Source organism: Platalea leucorodia (assembly GCF_965183815.1).
Source record: "Platalea leucorodia genome assembly, chromosome: 2".
Lineage (NCBI taxonomy): Eukaryota > Metazoa > Chordata > Aves > Pelecaniformes > Threskiornithidae > Platalea > Platalea leucorodia.
Window position 1 is genome coordinate 70,762,231 of NC_138824.1, and position 17,630 is coordinate 70,779,860.

General features: G+C 46.8%; 1 protein-coding gene across 1 annotated transcript; it reads right to left on the bottom strand.

The window, feature by feature from the left end:
• Nucleotides 1–8,898: 8,898 nt before the first annotated feature.
• On the bottom strand, nt 8,899–15,958 carry PDCL3 (phosducin like 3). Its single transcript, XM_082305164.1, has 6 exons — nt 15,848–15,958; nt 14,301–14,430; nt 13,504–13,594; nt 12,718–12,861; nt 11,649–11,857; nt 8,899–9,280 (listed from the first exon to the last, which is right to left on the bottom strand). Exons 1-6 carry the CDS (start codon nt 15,851–15,853, stop codon nt 9,138–9,140), a joined length of 723 nt encoding a protein of 240 aa, XP_082161290.1. The 5' UTR covers nt 15,854–15,958; the 3' UTR covers nt 8,899–9,137.
• Nucleotides 15,959–17,630: the final 1,672 nt, after the last annotated feature.

Here is a 17,630-nt window from a genome sequence, read left to right on the forward strand (position 1 = left end):
CCTGTACAGGTAAATCTGGCGTAGAAGGACAAATATAGACAAAACGACGACTACCCTAGTGTAGCAATTGCCCTCACAGTGTTTCATAGCTCACTGCAAATATGAATTACTAAAACTCTGAAATGCCAATATGTGGTCAGTAAACACAAGTATGAATTTTACTGGTGAGGCATATAAGGCCCAGTGAAGCCATGGTGTTTATGTAAGGAAAGGTTGCCACAGCCATAGAGAGCATCTGAACCCATTTCCACAGCTCGTCCATGAGCACATCCTCCCTAAACCACAGAGCAACGTGTACCATAGCAGCCTGGGAGTGAAAGATCTGGCACCTCATGCTCCATAAAATCTAGATCATTCCCAGGACTTCCACACTATGCTGCGTTCTTCCATACTTTTTTAACCATCACCTGCAGGTTGGCACCTCTGCTCCAGGTAAGCTTTTGTCTTGCTGCCAGCGAAGCTGGGGTGTGACAGCTGGTGGCTCCAAGCACATCCAGAATGTCGGTGGGCCTGAGCACCCATCCTGCGTAGCCCCACCGGCTGCTTGCCCTCAGCCAGGATCCCATCTGCACTGACTGCCACAGCACCACCAGGGCATGATGAGCTCTGGTTTGCATATGTTCCCCATTTGATGGGGTTACAGAGCAAAATCCCCCAGCACTGACAGGGAGCATGCGACTTCTGCGTCACTGTGTGGAGCTGCCCTGCTCCAAGAGACCTTATTGCTCTCTACAACTACCTGAAAGGAGGTTGTAGTGAGGTGGGGGTTGGTCTCTTCTCCCTAGTAATAAGCGACAGGATGAGAGGAAACGGCCTCAAGCTGCGCCAGGGGAGGTTTAGATTGGATATTAGGAAAAAACTCCTTCACTGAAAGGGTGGTCAGGCACTGGAACAGGCTGCCCAGGGAAGTGGTTGAGTCTCCATCCCTGGAGGTATTTAAAAGACAGGTAGACGTGGTGCTTGAGAACATGGTTTAGTGGTGGACTTGGCAGCGATAGGTTAACGGTTGGACTCGATGATCTTAAGGGTCTTTTCCAAGCTTAATGATTCTATGATTCTAAGGGGTCCTTTGCACTGTGGGGGAAATTGCTTGGCCTTTTGGGGGCCCTCTGTGGCGGGAAGTTCAGTCTGTAGAAAATTCTCGATTTCCCTCTGCCTGCTTTCTAAGCAAGGTAATCCTAGAATCATAGAATATCTCGAATTGGAAGGGACCCATAAGGATCATCGAGTCCAACTCCCTGCTCCTTGCAGGACTACCTAAAACTAAACCGTAATGTCTGTATCCAGCTTAGTTCCTAGATCTCCAGGGCACTACCTGCATCTCGGAACAAGGTGAATGAGACAGAACCCAGGGGATATGGCAGGGCCCGGTTTCTTGCATGACTTCCTAAGGAAATCCCATGTGCTCCACACAGACTCAGTGACAGCTACAGCTGATGTGGATTTGATGTTACAGCTTTCCCCCTGGTTGAAGCCTGGAGCAATGGAAGCATGCCAGTTTGTTAGCTAGGAGGACGTCCGTGTGATTGCTGATTATCCTACCACCAGGAGAGGAGGAGGACAGGGGTGTGTGTGTTTTGTAGAGGTGCCACCAAAGCTCTTCATCACCATTTTCTCATCAGGAGCACTCTGAGGTTGTAAGGCCTGAAGTATCAGCTACTAGTCAGCAAAAGGAGAGAGATGTTTTCTCTCTCTTCCTCTCTTTTCTATACCCGCATTCAAAGTGGGACAGTTACCAGTAAGCCAGCAGTGGCATTGGTACTGAATTGTTTTTAAAATTGCCCCGGTATCTCTTTTATAATACAACACAAAAGCACAGGGCAGTAGCTAAGTTTGAAAGTGTCATTGTAGTGCTGTTAAATTGAAAGTACCATTTGACATCTTAATGTAGAGAGAAAGCCCATCTTATCCACTGGGCTGGATCTGTAACATATGCCAGGTGACATGATGCCACCAGTGCTTAATGTCTCTTGTAAAACTGGATACAAAGAGCTCCTCTCACCTGAAAGCTTCCTAGCTTTTCCTGAGCTTATGCTAAAGACAGTTTATTAGTATGCAAATAATACAGCAGTATCTTTTCCTGACTTGAATTATGCAGGATTTTTTGTACTGATCGATTTTACTTATTGAAAACCTGCCTGATTACTGCTCTCATTAATAGTGGCACTTACTTGCAGTCTACCCCCTAACATTTCTCTATGGATCAGAGCATCCATGTTTATCTGACTTTTTTCTTCCTATACACTGAAGTCAGGGATGAAGCTTTCAGGGGTCTGCACCAGAATTCTCTTAGTCTGTGATTTAATGCTCTCATCCACTCTGCTATCCTCAGTGCACAGTCTCCAGCTGCACACATGAAGCCCACCCTTTAAGAACAGTGCTTCTCTTAGTGTATCCCAGCACCAAATATTCCTGAATCTTCGTCATAATGCCAGGTCTCAATTTTTTCTTTATTATCTTCCTCAGCTCTACCCTTCTTCTCTAGCAACGGGCAGACTTCTCATTTAAGCCTCCCATCTGAGCCCCTTTTTACCTGCCTACGCCTGATGCCCTTCATCTCTTCACTGTCTTGAGGGCTCTCCCGCTCCCTCTCTTCTCAGGGGGAGAAAGAAGACAAGAAGAAACTTCTTCAAACACTTCCAGGATCAGCCCTTTGGTCTGGACTTGGCTGACCCTGCAGGATCCGGTTCCCATCCCATTCCCCAATGCTATTAAATTTGCTAGCTAGATGTAATCAGAGGGAATGCACCTCAGCTGAAGAAGTTTGGAGGCGTTACCAGACAGGAAACCCAACTCCACATTTTGCATATTCTCCTGTTTTTGCTTCATCCCACTAAACTTTGCACCTTTTTACTACCGGCACTTTCTTGCTAAAGAAAATAGTTGATGCCTTGATGCTGTGGCAGAGATTGATCTTTGCAAGTGTGTATTGCTGGTCTTCTCCTGCCATGAAGGTGGCCCTCACAAACACTCCTCTAATCACCTGAGGCCAGGAACAACTAAACCACAGAAAGTCATAGTCAACTTGAAGGATCCAGGACATCCCTACTTTCAGCTTTACGTAACAGAAATCATCTGCATATGGGCAGATAATTAATGAAGTTTCCTAACACCCCCAGACAGTCTGTACTATTTCACAGAAGGATAAACTGCGAACAGGCAAGAAGAAAAGTTCAGTAGCTGGTTCTGCTGCCTTCCTTGTAAAGGAAAGCATTCCCCATGGATATTTAGGGGAGTTGGATCAGGATGACACATGCCATAGCAGGAGTCACTGTCACTTTGGGGGTACGCAACAGCTGTCTGGAAAATCAAGACTGGCTCTTGCTAGCAAATGCTGTAACTTTTGCCTCCACAAGAAGCATCTTTGTGTTTAAACTGTTCAATATACTGGAAGAAATATGACTTCTTATAGTAGATATATTGAACCAGAGGCTTACGAATATGCATAATTACATTCAACTCATTAATTGTCCATTAACATCTCTTACACGGACTGTTCTGCCTGAGATTATATAATTCCTTGCATATTTAACATTTGAAGTGTTAAATACAAACAACCTCAGAATTACTTGATATTTTTCCTGCCATTTTTTATCAGACCTCAATTCCTTCAGTCAGCTCTGTAACTTAAAATTACTCTGGTGAAGTCCTGACAAATTTGGCATGGTGTCAAGAGATGAAAGTTTTAACACGTTATATGAAAACAAGTCAGATCGTTCATCAATCTATCTCCCACACAAGCCTAGAGAAAGTCTCTCGCTGCTTGGATTTTCTTTTTTAATGGTTCTGCCTTCCAAGGGAGGGAATGAAGCTTCTCCCTGCATCACAAGAGCCATCTGCAGATAGATAGACCTAAGAAGTTCAATACTTTTAATAATTCTGTGAAGAGCTAAATGCATCAATAACATACTTTATGCCTCCTGCAATCCTTTGATGACTGAATTAGCTAAATGAGATTGAAATGAGGAGGGATTTGTAATGGGCTGTAATGAGAAGTAAGTTCAACTGCCTTCCAAACAATTGACAGGGAATAGATTAGTTTTAGCAATGTAGTGATTTAAAAGAATGGAGAAGGGAAAGCATTCCCCTTTGATCTCAGTGAGAGAAAGTTTCTTTAGTCATGATCCAATCCCAACAAATATGCAGCAAAAGATTCATATAGTAGTGCTTTTTTTTTCCTACCCCCTTCACAAAACAAAAGCTAGTCCAAACTAAGTTACTGAGGTTTGTATTAGAAGTCTCATTTTCCGTTGCTACACAGCCTGTGAAATAGGAAACTTCCCTAAATTTACAGAGAATAATGACAAATTATTATGAACTTGAGTTTATAATACAGGAATAAAAAGTACACCTTAACTTTCATGGGACTCACTGTAGATCAGAGCTATTTTCTTCATGAACTCTATAAAAGACAAATATTTGTATTCAGATGTCATGCTAACTTATGGCCTTAATGTCGGGTGTTTTGTCTGTACCCGGACCCAGCAGAGCTGGAAGCACGCGCTCAGCTTTATCATTGTGAATCATCTCATCTAAGTTAAACTACTCCCGGCAGTAAGGCCAACCAAATAGCCACCTGAGTGTATTTGGGAAGGGAGGTGATGGGCCAGACCCAAAGAGGAGGCAGGCAAGGCTGAACTGAGCCCTGGGAAACGGGGTCCTGACCAAACCAGGTACGGCACAGCACAGGTATTCAAAGGACACTCCTTCATTTCACCTCCTGCGATCACAGCCCTGCAGACACTTCTGCCTACACGCAGGCTCCCAGTCGCGGTGGGATGAAGTACCTGGAGAACTGGCAGCTTAACTTGCCCCTCCATGGCCTTGCCCTGCTTGCACAACACCTGGCTCTCGCTCTGCATGTGAAGTGGGTGTAAAACATTACCCTCCAGGTTTGGCAGGGTTTGGTGAGTGCAGATTGTGAGTGTAAGCGACTCTAGGTAAAGGAAAATCAGTGGTGACTTACTTGGATCAGGGCAGCCTGCTATGAACTTAATGTGGCTGCTTGCATAACCTGGGTAAGCAGCGGACTTCCAACCTGTACCATGAAGAAAACACTTTTTATTACTAGTGATTCACTTTAATTTCACACAAAAAACTCCAGTGTCTGACTGTCCACTAATGGCAAATCATCTGTCCCTGTCTATTGCCCGAGATCACCTCCCCCCCGCCGCTGGCACTGCTGCAGTGTGGGATGAGTCAGGGATGCTTTCACAGCGGTATACTGAACAGTAACTCATACGAGCCTCAGCACTGTTAACAGGATCGCTGCCTCTGGCTTCTCCCATGACAGGTGACAGAAAGACCCTTCTCACACCAGTGAGAAGTGAGCATTGATCTGACACTAACTACTGACAGGCTGCAAAAATATTGATAAGTGCATTTAGCAACGGTGCCCCAAATCTTTGCAAATGAGAGTTCAGGCTCTCCAATTATTTTCTCCCATTATATTGCCTCATTCTGCTATGTATATTAATTGGCTGTTTTGGTTTGCTGTTTAGCAGCCAGCTTCCTTTTAAGCTAAAGCTCATTCCCCTTAACTGTGTGCTTCCACAGCTTCTGCTCTGCCGAAAGGTTAAACCGATCTCATTATCCATTTCCTGCAGAGACCTAATTTCTACAAAAGGCCTTGAGCAGGGCAATACGATTGGCAAGAAAGAGAATGAGATTACAAGAAGCTGTTTTCACACTTAGCTAAATACCGAGAAGTACAGAGACCATTTGAAATGATGCTCCGCGTGGGTCTCAGCAGCTGGGCAGAACATTCAGCCTCTTCTGCTTTGCAATTATTCTCACATCTGCCCCTTTCAGCACAGCATCCTCGCATGGCATCCCCCAACATGTCAACACATTAAGCAGCCCAGGACAAAAGACAGTACAAGGCAGACTTTATCTCCATTTCTCCTGAATTGTTACACACTGCTCAGTGACACCTATTATATAGCAAGGCAGCCCCTGCTGTAGTCCTGACAGGCAGCAGGGAGCAGGCCAGAAGAAGAGGCAGTCTCCCCCTCCCCTACCATCTCCTGGGCAGGCCTGGTTCACCCCTTGTAGAAGATAGACATAACTACTACTCAGGGGGCACAAGTGTCATTCACAGGCACAAGGCATCTGGCTCACCACAGCTGAGCATCTTGGGGCAACCAGATGGCCATACACAGCCCTGGTCCTCTTCAGCTTCAGTTCTCTTGGTGGTCCCAGAGCCCACAAAACCCACTAGACTCTGTACAAAAGGGGAAGGCAGCTGTGGTTTTCTTTTAAGACCTTGCTGGAAGAGAAGACTGTGATGGAAACAGCCTGAAGTCCCACCTCCCCCTTTTATTTATCTAAGGGTTTATCACACCACACGCCAAGGGCATCAGCAATTCAGTTCAATTCTCACTTCTGCCCGAGGGGCTCAAACCTGCACCAAGGCAGTGCCTCATCCACCAGGCATGAGCCCTTCTGGTTGAGGGGACACCATCTCATCTAAGATGGCTTACTTTGCAGATTAGGAAACAAGAATCACTGTGCTAGTGCAGATAGAAACAAGCAGGAAGCTTTTGAGGAAGACTTGCAGAGTTTCCGAAGTAGAGGGCTTGAGCATCCCCCTTCCAGAAGGGGGTTCAAGCCACATACTCTAAGCCGGGAGCCACCGGCGAAGGCCCTTGCAAGCTGATATGGTCTGGTCACAAGCTGTACTCTGTCCTTCAGCTTTCTCTGTTGATTAGCTCTAACAGGTCTATGGTTAGTATCCTAGGGATGTCTGTCTGCCTTTGAAACACCAGTTCTCCTGATTGAACAACAAGCTTTGGATCAAACTCTGGACAACAGACTCCTCTGTCTGTAGGTATTCTGGCTCGAGGTCTTGCTGCCTGTGCTGTCCTGTGCAGGATGCAAAGAACACAGGGCTGCCCTGAAGCCAGTCACGCACTGGGACAATTTGAGGAGTCTTCATCCCTAGATGTTTCCAAGATCCCGCAGGACAGAGCCCTCGGCAACCCCATCCAAATGCAGCAGTCATCCTGCTGTCAGCTCCTTGCCTGCTGTGGTCCATGAATCATCAATGGTCTAGAAGACAGTGAAAGGGCAGCTGCAATGCTATTGCTACTCTGCCTCCATAGAGGCACTGAAGTGAGAGACAATAAGAGAGGGAATAATAGAAGTTAACCAAAAAAAAAAAAAAAGTATCCAAAGCATTGCCTACTTTTTAAATTCAATTTCAAATTGAAGTTGTCACAGCAACTATACAAGATGGACTGCAGATTCCACCTCCCCTTCCTAGAAGGTTTGATAAACTTTAAATTAAAAACAAGTTGGGAAGAGTATGGCAGCTGTGTCTGCATCAGCAATCCAGACAGCTCAACAGCAGCGGATCTCGAGGGAGAGGCTGAGGATGGGACATCCACTCTACACACATTTCAGAGGGCCTTATTTCAGGCTAGCTTTAGCCTAGCTCTTTGGACTGACTTCCCCTTTGGGGGCTGCTCCTCTAGATAGTCTGCTCCAAAAGGAAGCCAGTCCATGTGCTCAGAAGTCACTCCAAAGCACAGTTAAATGAGGATAAACAAAAGATTAGCAAAATATGCAGTGCAGGCTTCTATGGAGAGAAAGAGTTGTTCTCCTAGATTGTAAGTTGTAGCTAAGGACAGAAAAGCATTAGGTCTGATAGCATTTTGGATAGTCCAGTGTCAAGAGAAGTGTGGTGCTACGTACAATAATAATATTCAGGATTTATCAACTCGTATTCTGCTGCATTTGGCTCACTTGCACAGTGTTAACATTTTTGCTGTTTTGTGATTTTTGGCAAAATAGCTAAGAGACTTAAGTGACACCCAAATCACCATTCAGATCTCAGAGAAAGCTCTCCATCAGGATCTTACAACTTCCCCTGAAGTTTAAGGAACAGTTATCTGTTGTTTGAACTACACACCGATTTGACTGGGGAGGCAGCGTGCAGGAAACATGCTTAAAAGTTGCTATGAACTAATACAAAACTAAAAAAAAAAAAAAAAAAATGCTGCTCATTGAGTGTTGCATTCTGTACCATCCACCCCCAGAATCCATCAGCAATATAACAAAATGTCCTTGGGGCAGCCTTGTTAGCAAAAGCTCTTGGAGCTTGTTAGCCTAAGTGTAGACAAACTGAAAGCGTAGACAAATTGAAAGTGTAGGTGGACATTAAATCCAACCCAAAATAAGCAAGCACCTCTAAGTGTCAGCAGATCTATAATTAAGGTGGTATTTCAGTTCATTCTCTTCTAAGACCTCAATTATTATTATTGTACCTAGAAGATTTAATATAGAAAGATGTCAGGTCTTCAAACATCATTTGCCCTCCCATTTGGCAATGTCACTGCTGTAGTAACACATCAGACTTCTGATTTTGTGGAAGAAGTCAGCAGTTTCACACTCAAGCACCACCATCTTGAATTTTCTTTCCCAATTAGCAGATAAGATGGTGCGACAAGCTCAGCCCCTGTGAAAGGCAAAATACCGCTGCTAAATGAAAGGGGGTTCTGGATGCAGCAGGTCCCAGGAGATGCTGGCCGTCACCAAAGGCCTCTCTCAAGATGTCTGGGGTCCCAGCTCACGGCCTCGTGCTGGCCCCCCTGCCAGCACACCCCTGCAAAGGACCACATGCCACCTCCAGTGGCACTCACATCATGGGTCACCTCCCCTAGCCCTCCACACAGTCCAGGCTGTTGGATGGCTATGCACAATGGGCTAAGAGAACGCCCAACTAAGTGCTGTAACCAGTTAAGACCAGATATTTAGATCTGATTTACACAAGTTCGGCTTGTCAAAACCAGTGCACTTAAGGCCACTTCATATTTCAGATTTTTTTTAAACTAAGTCAGCAATTTACTAAGAAAATAATAACAAGAGACCTCTGTTTCTACTGATGTCTGTATTTTAAAACTTTGAGTAAGATTTACTCAGGTTTCATAATATAAAATGTCTTTCAGGATCTTAAGTGAAGCTGCAATAAGTTGTTTTTTTAAAAAAAAAAGAAACTTTTTTAGTTTCTAGACAGATGGCTGTCTTGAAATACTACCCTTCTGGGGCTCAGCGAGACCTTGATGAGCGTCTCCAGTGCAGCCAGGGTTTCCACCTAGAGCAAGTGCACTGTATCAATCTTGATGCCAATGCAGGAGTTAGTCATCTTCTGAGTCACTCTCCCCCCTGGCTGGGACACACGCCCTGATTGAGGACATGAGCTGGTCCTGGATCTGCTTCCTGGGGTTCTCCTCGAGGTCTGTCTTGATGGCACCCGACTCTGAAATCTTCCACTCCAATTCTGTGCAGAGCAAAAGAAGAGAGCCGTGAATGCAGGCGAGCAAACTGGAAGAAGCCCACCCTTGCTTCCCCAGCTGACTTCTCTTACCACCCTGCCATCACCAGCACCAAAACCAGGGCCCTGCTCTATTCCTCCCCCTCCTCTTCCACCCCCAGGCCCCAGCCCCTGCCCTGTCTCCTGCACCCGCTCCAGCCGAGCCCTCCCTTCACAGCCACTAGTGCTGGCACGGGTTTCAGCACAGGGCACAGAGCTCAGGGTACCGCTCTGCAGCCTGCCGGTGGCATCCCTGCTCCCTCTACAACCGGGAGTGTAAAAGAGGCAATTGATACAGAGCAGCAGCTTTAAGATGAGGCAGCCCTCCTGGCAAGAGTGAATCCCACCTCTTTCAAACCACATAAGGGCAGAAAACAGGTTCGCACATTTACTGCTGGTGAAGGAATAAAGCTCGTGTTACAGCTCTTTGCATCATATACCAAGTTAATCAGAGTCAGGGGACAGAGTTGCTGAGGAGCAAAAAAAATTGCAGCAATTCCATTTACACATCTGAATTACAGATATTTTTCAGGGATGTACTTCATAAACGCAATTCACCTCTCTCCCACTACACCATGCACTGATTATTAGTTCCTTAGCAAGACAGTAAGAGAGACTCCACCATCCGTAGTAGGCCTATTACTATATAGACCCAAATTGGATTGCTTCCCAGAAGTGGTAGAAAGTCGACACACCACATTCAGTTGAAACCTTTCTCCTAGTCCTGCTGGCAACCCTATCATTAAATCTAATTTCCTTCAGACATTACAGAGTAATGAATACCACCTCACACTTTTTTTAATCTCAAGTGGAAGTCACCTAGGTTTACAGGAAAAGGAAGGAATAAAAGAAAGTGTGGAATTTCAGTTCCCAGCTTTCTGCAATGACTGAATTAAGCTGGGTCAGTCACCTTTGGACCCCCCCCCCCCCAATCAACTATTTATGTGCCAAAAATGGGAGAAAGCTAACTGTAGGTTCTTCTACCACTGCTCACTTCAGTGCATAATTAGGTAACCGCTGTAGAGTTAGCTGTTCTCAAATCAGCAATCTCATTGCTGAGCTTTTCCCCTTCTGACAGTTGAAGGCAGGGGAGCATTTTCTACAGCACACGCTCAAGATATCCTGTAAACTTCAGGGGTTTAGTAAAAAAAAAAAAAAACCCACAAACAAACCAAAAACCACAAACAAAAAACCCCTCTTTGCATCCTATCCCAGTACAGGCAGTGACATCATTCAGCAGGGACCTTGAAATGCTGCTTAACTGTGGTTCATGTCAGATAAAGATGCCCTTAAAGTCTGACCTTGAAAAAGCTTGAAGGTATTTGGACCAATATGCCTACCAAGAAAGCCGATGATCATCCTTTTAACTGAAGTAAAATCCACTAGGTTACATCCGAGTTGCATTTGCTTTCAAAGAGCCTTTTTCACTGCTGACCTCTGTTTTCAAGCACTGCTGTAGGATACCATCCCTGACCAACCACCTCCAAACAGCAGCTTTTACTGAAGAGCCAGAGTGCTCTGCGAGACCTGCATCACTGCCCTCATCTCCCAAAGCACGCCGTGCTGATGAGGCTGCATGACCCAGCCTGCCTCCAGGCTCCTGTGATGGGCAAGGAGAAATAGGTCTAGGGAAAACTGCAACCTCCAGGAAAGGTAACAGCCTCTCCCCACGGAGCCTTGGGCCCCCTGAACCACCGAGGCAGGAGCTTAATGTGCTGCCACCTCCAGGAGATGGCAAGAGGAAAAGGAAGCAGCCCGATTTAGGCTAGCAGCCCCATTTGGCCAAAGGGACGGGCTCTCTTTAAAGGTTAATAAGGAGTGAAGCCTGCACGTCAGGAAGGTACAACAGACCAATATATGCCATTGGCTTGAGAATGAAACAAGCCCTACAATGCAACAGGCAAGCACCAGTCATCAAGTGCACGGTTGATCAAGTAACCAGGGGCAAAGTCAGTCATTCAGGTACAAGAGCCCCAAAGAATGTGCGTGGGTACTATTTATCTTTTACTATATTATGGAAAATTTGTTTCATCTGACACAGGATGTGAATGCTTGCACACACATAAGATAAATATCTGTATGTTGGCCTACTCAGCCACTCACCGCTTTTACAAGATAGCCTTAATCACATGTTGTTGAGCCATAAGGGTGAAAAAGAAAAAAAAACAAACAAAACACAAACCAAAAAACAAAAACCAACAAAACAAAACCAGAAAAACCACCCAACCAAACTAATATGATTTTTAGTACCTCCTTTTTCCTAAGCCTGACTTCTCTCACTCCCCGCAAAGCAGTTTTGCTTTTCCTTTGGAAGACCGGAGACGGAGACACTCACCGTCCCTTGTTAGGTTCATGCCACCGAACACCAAAGGCCCAATGAACTGAGCTTTGATGTCTCCCTCCAGGTAGACGAATATCGTAGGCAAGTTCTTATCGGGGTAGTTGGGAATGCAGGTCGTAGAGATAGCTTTGATGAATTTCACATCTCTGAACTTTCTTGCAAGCCCGCTCATATGTTGATTTATTAAGGCACAGAGTGGAATTCTGTCAAGAACAGCAACAGACACGCATAAGGAAAAAAATAAAAGACAAATTAGACAGTAGCTCCAGAAGAAAGGTCAGAAATATCAGCTCGATGAGTGGCATTTATGGAAAGACAAATTTACAAGAAGCAACTTCCGAATACTTTTGCTGTCTGCTATTCTAGCATTCAAAGGAAATCAGCATCACTGGAGGTTTTGGTGGGTGGCGAGGTTTTTGTTTTAAGAGATTAGCAATACAACCTTCCCCTCTATCATACAGAGAAATTGGTTTATGAAGACATGATATTTAGAAATTGCATGAGCAAAGGCAAAATAGAAAGAAAAGCAGATCCTGGAAGAAAGTATGCAAATGACAATGAACACCTGTCAGGCAATTAGAGACAGTGAACAAAACCAAGTATTTCTAACCCTTTCCGGAAAATTCTAGCAACTTGTCAGATCTTTTTGACAAGTTTTTCCATCATGCTGACAGGACTGGAAACCACGTTCATTCCTTTTTTATGCCTCTAGACACCAGGCTAAAAGACACGCAGTGATCCTTCTAACGCACAGCCCCTCGCACTTTATCCAGAACAATTTCCAAAGCTTCGATATTTCCGTGGCAGCAGCCACCTCTATGGTAGCTGTATGGTACAAGTCACGCTGTGCTGTATGGATGTATGAAAAAGCCACTTCATGGTAACATCGTTTTTGAGCTAAGTTCAGCAGTCTTGAGTCAACAGTAATGAAATTACTAATTCAATTTTTTATTTCTTAGAACTCCAGAATCAGTTCCTTAATGTCCACAATAACTACACCTTTGTCTAGAGTATTTTCAGCTATTGACAGTGAAAGGTTTAAAGGTTAAAAACAAATTCTTACCCTTGTTTGTAGAGGTGCAGGACTACCCATATACCTTTTCCAGCTTTCGTAACCTCCTGAACATAATCTTTTCCTGAAATCTCCAAAACTTCCCCAAATTTATTCTTCATTTGAGCTGCTTTCATTTCTGCTAACCTTTGCTGCCTGAAAAGCAAGGAATGGGAAAGAGATCTTGAGAACAGACGCATTTCTGACAGAACAACACTTAAAGGAGCTGGTTGAAACCCAGACTTCAGAGGAACATTACAAACTTCTTCAAGCCCCAGAGCAACAAAAGCAAGTTGACATAGTCAATATATTTGCATTACAAGTTAAAACCGCCAACATGCAAGTACAACTATGTTTCACGAATTCCACCCCCCCCCCCATTTCTGCCCTCTGCAGATACTACACTACCAAACTAAATGGCAAAAACCATGAGAGATGGTACAGATAAAGAGATAATGGAAAACCAACGCTGTAATTATGTAAAACTGCAGCACCTTAATCTCATTCATACAAAAATTGGGAAATCTTGGTGGTGACTTTCAAAGCTCTCAGAATCCTCAGCCATGCGCTCAGCAGGTGCACATTATCTCTGCAAAACTAGGTTGTAGATAAAGGACACTGAATATAAACCAAATTATCTTATTAAAGACACTTAGAAGCTCTACAAGAGACCAGAAACACAACCCACTTTTTCTATCATCAGGCCTAACATCCTCCTCTCTTCAACAATATCTAGCAGCATATAAAAGAAAAAACCTCCAATTTTCATTAAAGCCCAATTCTGCATGCTGCTCTGACCTGTACATTTCAATAGCTTTCTCATCTTCCTCATTAAATTCATCTTCATTCTCTTCTAGCTCTTCCAGAGTCATGTCCTCATAAGTTTTCACTAGAATGGAAGAAAGAAAATCAGTAAAAACCTCATTCCAGGATCAAAACTCATCAGCTTTTCTCAGTCCAACAGAATTTATTTACTTTAAGGACAGATTAACTATGGAAAAAATGGCATTTTGGAAGTATTACTGTTACTGGATTTTTAGAAAGCATTAAGCACTTTAAACATATAGATAGGAAGACAATGATATAAAGGACTCTGAGCTGAAGGCTGCCTAGACTAGCAGACGGGTACCTGCACTAGCTTTCAAGTTTGGTGGCTGCAGCAAAGACGTACCTAACACACATATACACACACACACACACACCACGGCAGGGATGCCTGAACAACAGCGGAAGCATACAGCAGGTAATGTCATGAGACACTTTTACTTGCACGTTCATATGGCAGACGCCCTTCGCACTGTTCTTATTTCAGTTTTCAAACAGTTACTTCGATAAAATCATGGAGCTGACAGCAAGAACAAAGCTTCCCTGTGCTGGAAGAATCCACTTGTTCAGGAACGTATTTGTTTGATGCTGCTAACAGACAATCACCCTATAGGAGAAGCAGCTTTGGTGTCCCTTACAGACTTGGAAAAGGACGCGCTGCTTTACAGGCATATAAAAGTTACTGCTAGCCATTTATTTGTACAAGCTTCCCCCAGGAGCCGTTCCAAGACTTGTCCTGCTACTGCTGCCCGAGTTGGCTAGTCACTCACCGAGAGACTTCTGAAGGATGGCAAGCTGCTCTTCTTCCTTTGCACGCTCCTGCTCCTCCAGGTTTTCCTTTGGAGGAAGGATACCTTTCTTGCGCAGGATGTCATTCCACTCCGTGTCTTTATTTGGGTCCTAGAACAGAACAAGAAACGGATGATGTGCATGCAAGGTGACCTTTACCACTTCCAAAACTTAACACGGGCAAGTTTTTCAAGAGACACAGCACAGTGCTAAACTGGTAACTGTCTGGATGGCACCAGAAAGTCACCGTGTGCATCCTCCTGACGCTGAGGCTTCTTTGCGGCCCCAGACCAGTACCCTGAAGAGTGACTTTATTTAATTCCATCCCTCTCACAGCACATGCAGGAGACCTTGGTAAGGCAGGGTACAAAAGTCTGAAGCGTTGTAACCATCGTTGCAGCTCTCACAAGGTGCAAGGAAAGGGGAGGAAATCAGCCAGGTGGGAAGCACGCCAGCCACAGCGCTCGCGTACGGAGCCTCAGCAGAACAGCAGGCCACCAAATCAGCGGTCATCGCATTGAGAAGCGCTGGTGAGAAGACACACAGGCACCTTAGTTAGCCTGGCAGGCCTAACTCTGGGTATATGGGAAGTCTCCCTGGTAGATTCAAGTCAGTGTGACTACACAAGTGCTTAGAGAGGAGCAAGCACAGTCTCTGCCAGACAAGCCCATTGCTAGGCAATCAGATCTAAATCTATGCCTAGACTGTTCCTGAAAGTTAAAGAGACTTTACTGCGAAATAGTCGCAATAATCCTGCAAAACAAGGGCAACAGGCACCCATGCATTGTTGAGAAACTCAGCAGAAGTTTTTCCAAGTTAGACAGAAATTTTATTTTTTTAAATACATGAAAATCCAGTGACAAGCACTCACAGGCTGGCTTTGCTTCCTTTCTGTCTTGACCTAAGTTCACTTTGAAAACTGGATACCACACCTACTCCTTTGCTATGGCTTGTATCGATACAGCTTACACTAGGTCTGTTCAAGAGCATATCTCTCCTCTAGACCAAAACCCAGTACTTCTGGACTAGCGGGGGGGAATAAGGAAAGAAAGCAAAGGAGCACATCAAATAGCACACCGTATTACTTTTTTTTTTTTTTTTGTCGCTGACTGTGGTCATTTTTCCCTCGACACAGCATTTCACAGCATCTCCTATCGTTTACCAGCATAGTGACGAAGCGCCTGCAACACCCACCCGCGCCCTACAGCCGCGAAACAAGCACCGTACTCCAGGAGAAACAACCAACCACCGCACAACCAAGCCACGGAGCTCCACAACGCGACCGACCGCCACACGGCGGACACCCCCGCCCCCAGAAGGGGGATGTCACCGGGCTCCCCCCACCCCGCCGCGGCTGCCCCGCGGCGCTCCGCCGGTGCGGGCGGCCCATGGCTGCCGGCGCGGCCCGAGGCCGCCGGCTCCGGCCGGGCACGCTGCCCGGGCCCGGCTGGCCGCCCGGGCGGGCTCCCCCCGCAGCACCGGCCGCACGGGGGCCGGGTGCCCGGGCCCCCCCCCCCCGGCTGCTCACCTGCATCCCGCCGGCGGGGCCGGGGCCGGGGCCCGGTCAGCGGCGGCGGCAGCGGAGCGGAGCGGGGCCGGGCAGGGCAGGGCCGGTCCCGGCGTGCGCGGCGCGGCCGGAGGAGGCGGCGCTCCCCGGCGGGGCGGGCGCAGCGGCGCGGCCTCTTCCCGTGCCGCCTAACAAGGCCCGTCCCGCTGCCCGCCGCGGCGCCGGGCGAGCTCACGGGTGTCGGCTCTTGCTGTGGGGTTTTTGCTTCCCTCCTCTTCTCCCTCACCGTCGGCGTTTCCCATCACCGCCGCGGTGCCAGTTTTTAAAAGGTCCGGCCCCTGCTCCTAACGGGGATCCCGCTTCATTTCCCGGGCAGGGAGCCGCGGATGCACACCGTGAAAAGCAGCGGGATTTAGAAACTGGCCTCCCCCTGCCAGGGCCTCGCTGCTCCCCGTCCCCCTTCTGCAGGCGTGGGTGCCCCATGCAGCACCCCAGGGCTGATGGGCACCAGTCCCTCCGGCAAGCAGCTGTGGTGGGTGCCAGGGCGCCCCGGGGCCTGCAAGCAGCTGTCCCTGCAAGCAGCTGTCCCTGCCTGCCGCCCCACGGGTGCTTCTGGAGGGTTTCATGCAAAGGTTGGTCACGTAAGTCATGCATCTGCACGACCCCGGCGGGGCTCCGTGTGAGCTGCAGCCCTGCCCCAAGCCCATCTCAGCAGAGCTTTAACCCAAGTACCGTTCCTCCAGAGAGATGCCCCTACCCTCTCCTCATACCCCTCAGACCAACATCAGCTCGCAAACGATGCAGGATGTAAATCATGGAGGCCAGAGGAATTCCTGCCTGGCTTTCAGGTGGCACAGCCTTGCAGCCGGCACAACCTAAGAAACCTGTCCCCCTCCCCAGGCTGTATCCTCGCCAGCGGAGCCCAGCCAGGTCTGCAGTGCAGCTCTGCTCGTGCCTTGCCCCTTTTATCGTTGTTTCAGCAGCACAGCAAGGGGTACAAAATCATGTCCTCTGAAAGCAGCCTGCTGAACGCAGCCTGGGAAAGTTACACAGTGGAGAGCAAAACAAGGAATTTGATATCAGATTGAAAAACATGTAGCGTATTCTGAAACTCTTATTTCAGAAGTGAAAAAAAACCAGGGAGCCACTTCCTAGCGCTTTCCAGCGCTCCTTTCTCACCTGTGAAGCAATCAGGCAGGAAAAGAAAGTGCATTTTCTGCGGGTCAGCCCTGCTACAATGAGTTCACAGGCACCCTTGCGATGTGGCGGCAGAGTTGTGAGCCCCCCTCCTCCTGCCCAGCCCTGGGTGGCTTGTCCTTGTTGGGCACCGAGGCTCTGCAGGGCGCGCAGGGGAAGCAGCGTGGCCATGGCATGTGGGATCCCAACCAGGCAGGGTGCTGCTGAGCTGGGCACGGCCTCAGCTCCTCACGCTCGCCAGCCAGCGTCCTGGAGCTACCATAAACCTGAATGCATAAACCAAACTGAGCGCCATCATAGAAACACCCCAAATAAATTGTCAGCCATAGGGAGTACTTCCCTAGGAGCATCCAAATACAGTTGGTGAGTTTTGGGGCTCTCCTTGGCCTTAGTTTTTCTCTGTAACTCTTCCCTTTCCTCTTCATTGAGTCTCTTTTTGTCTGTTTGTATTTCATATCCTGCTTTATTTCTCCACTGGCTTCTCTCCTCATTTTTCTTTCCCTGTTCTGTCACAAAAAAAAAAAAAAAAAAAATCGAACCTATATTACCTATTCGTATCAGACATAATTATCAGTACTTCAGATATTGTTGGGATTGGGCCATAGCC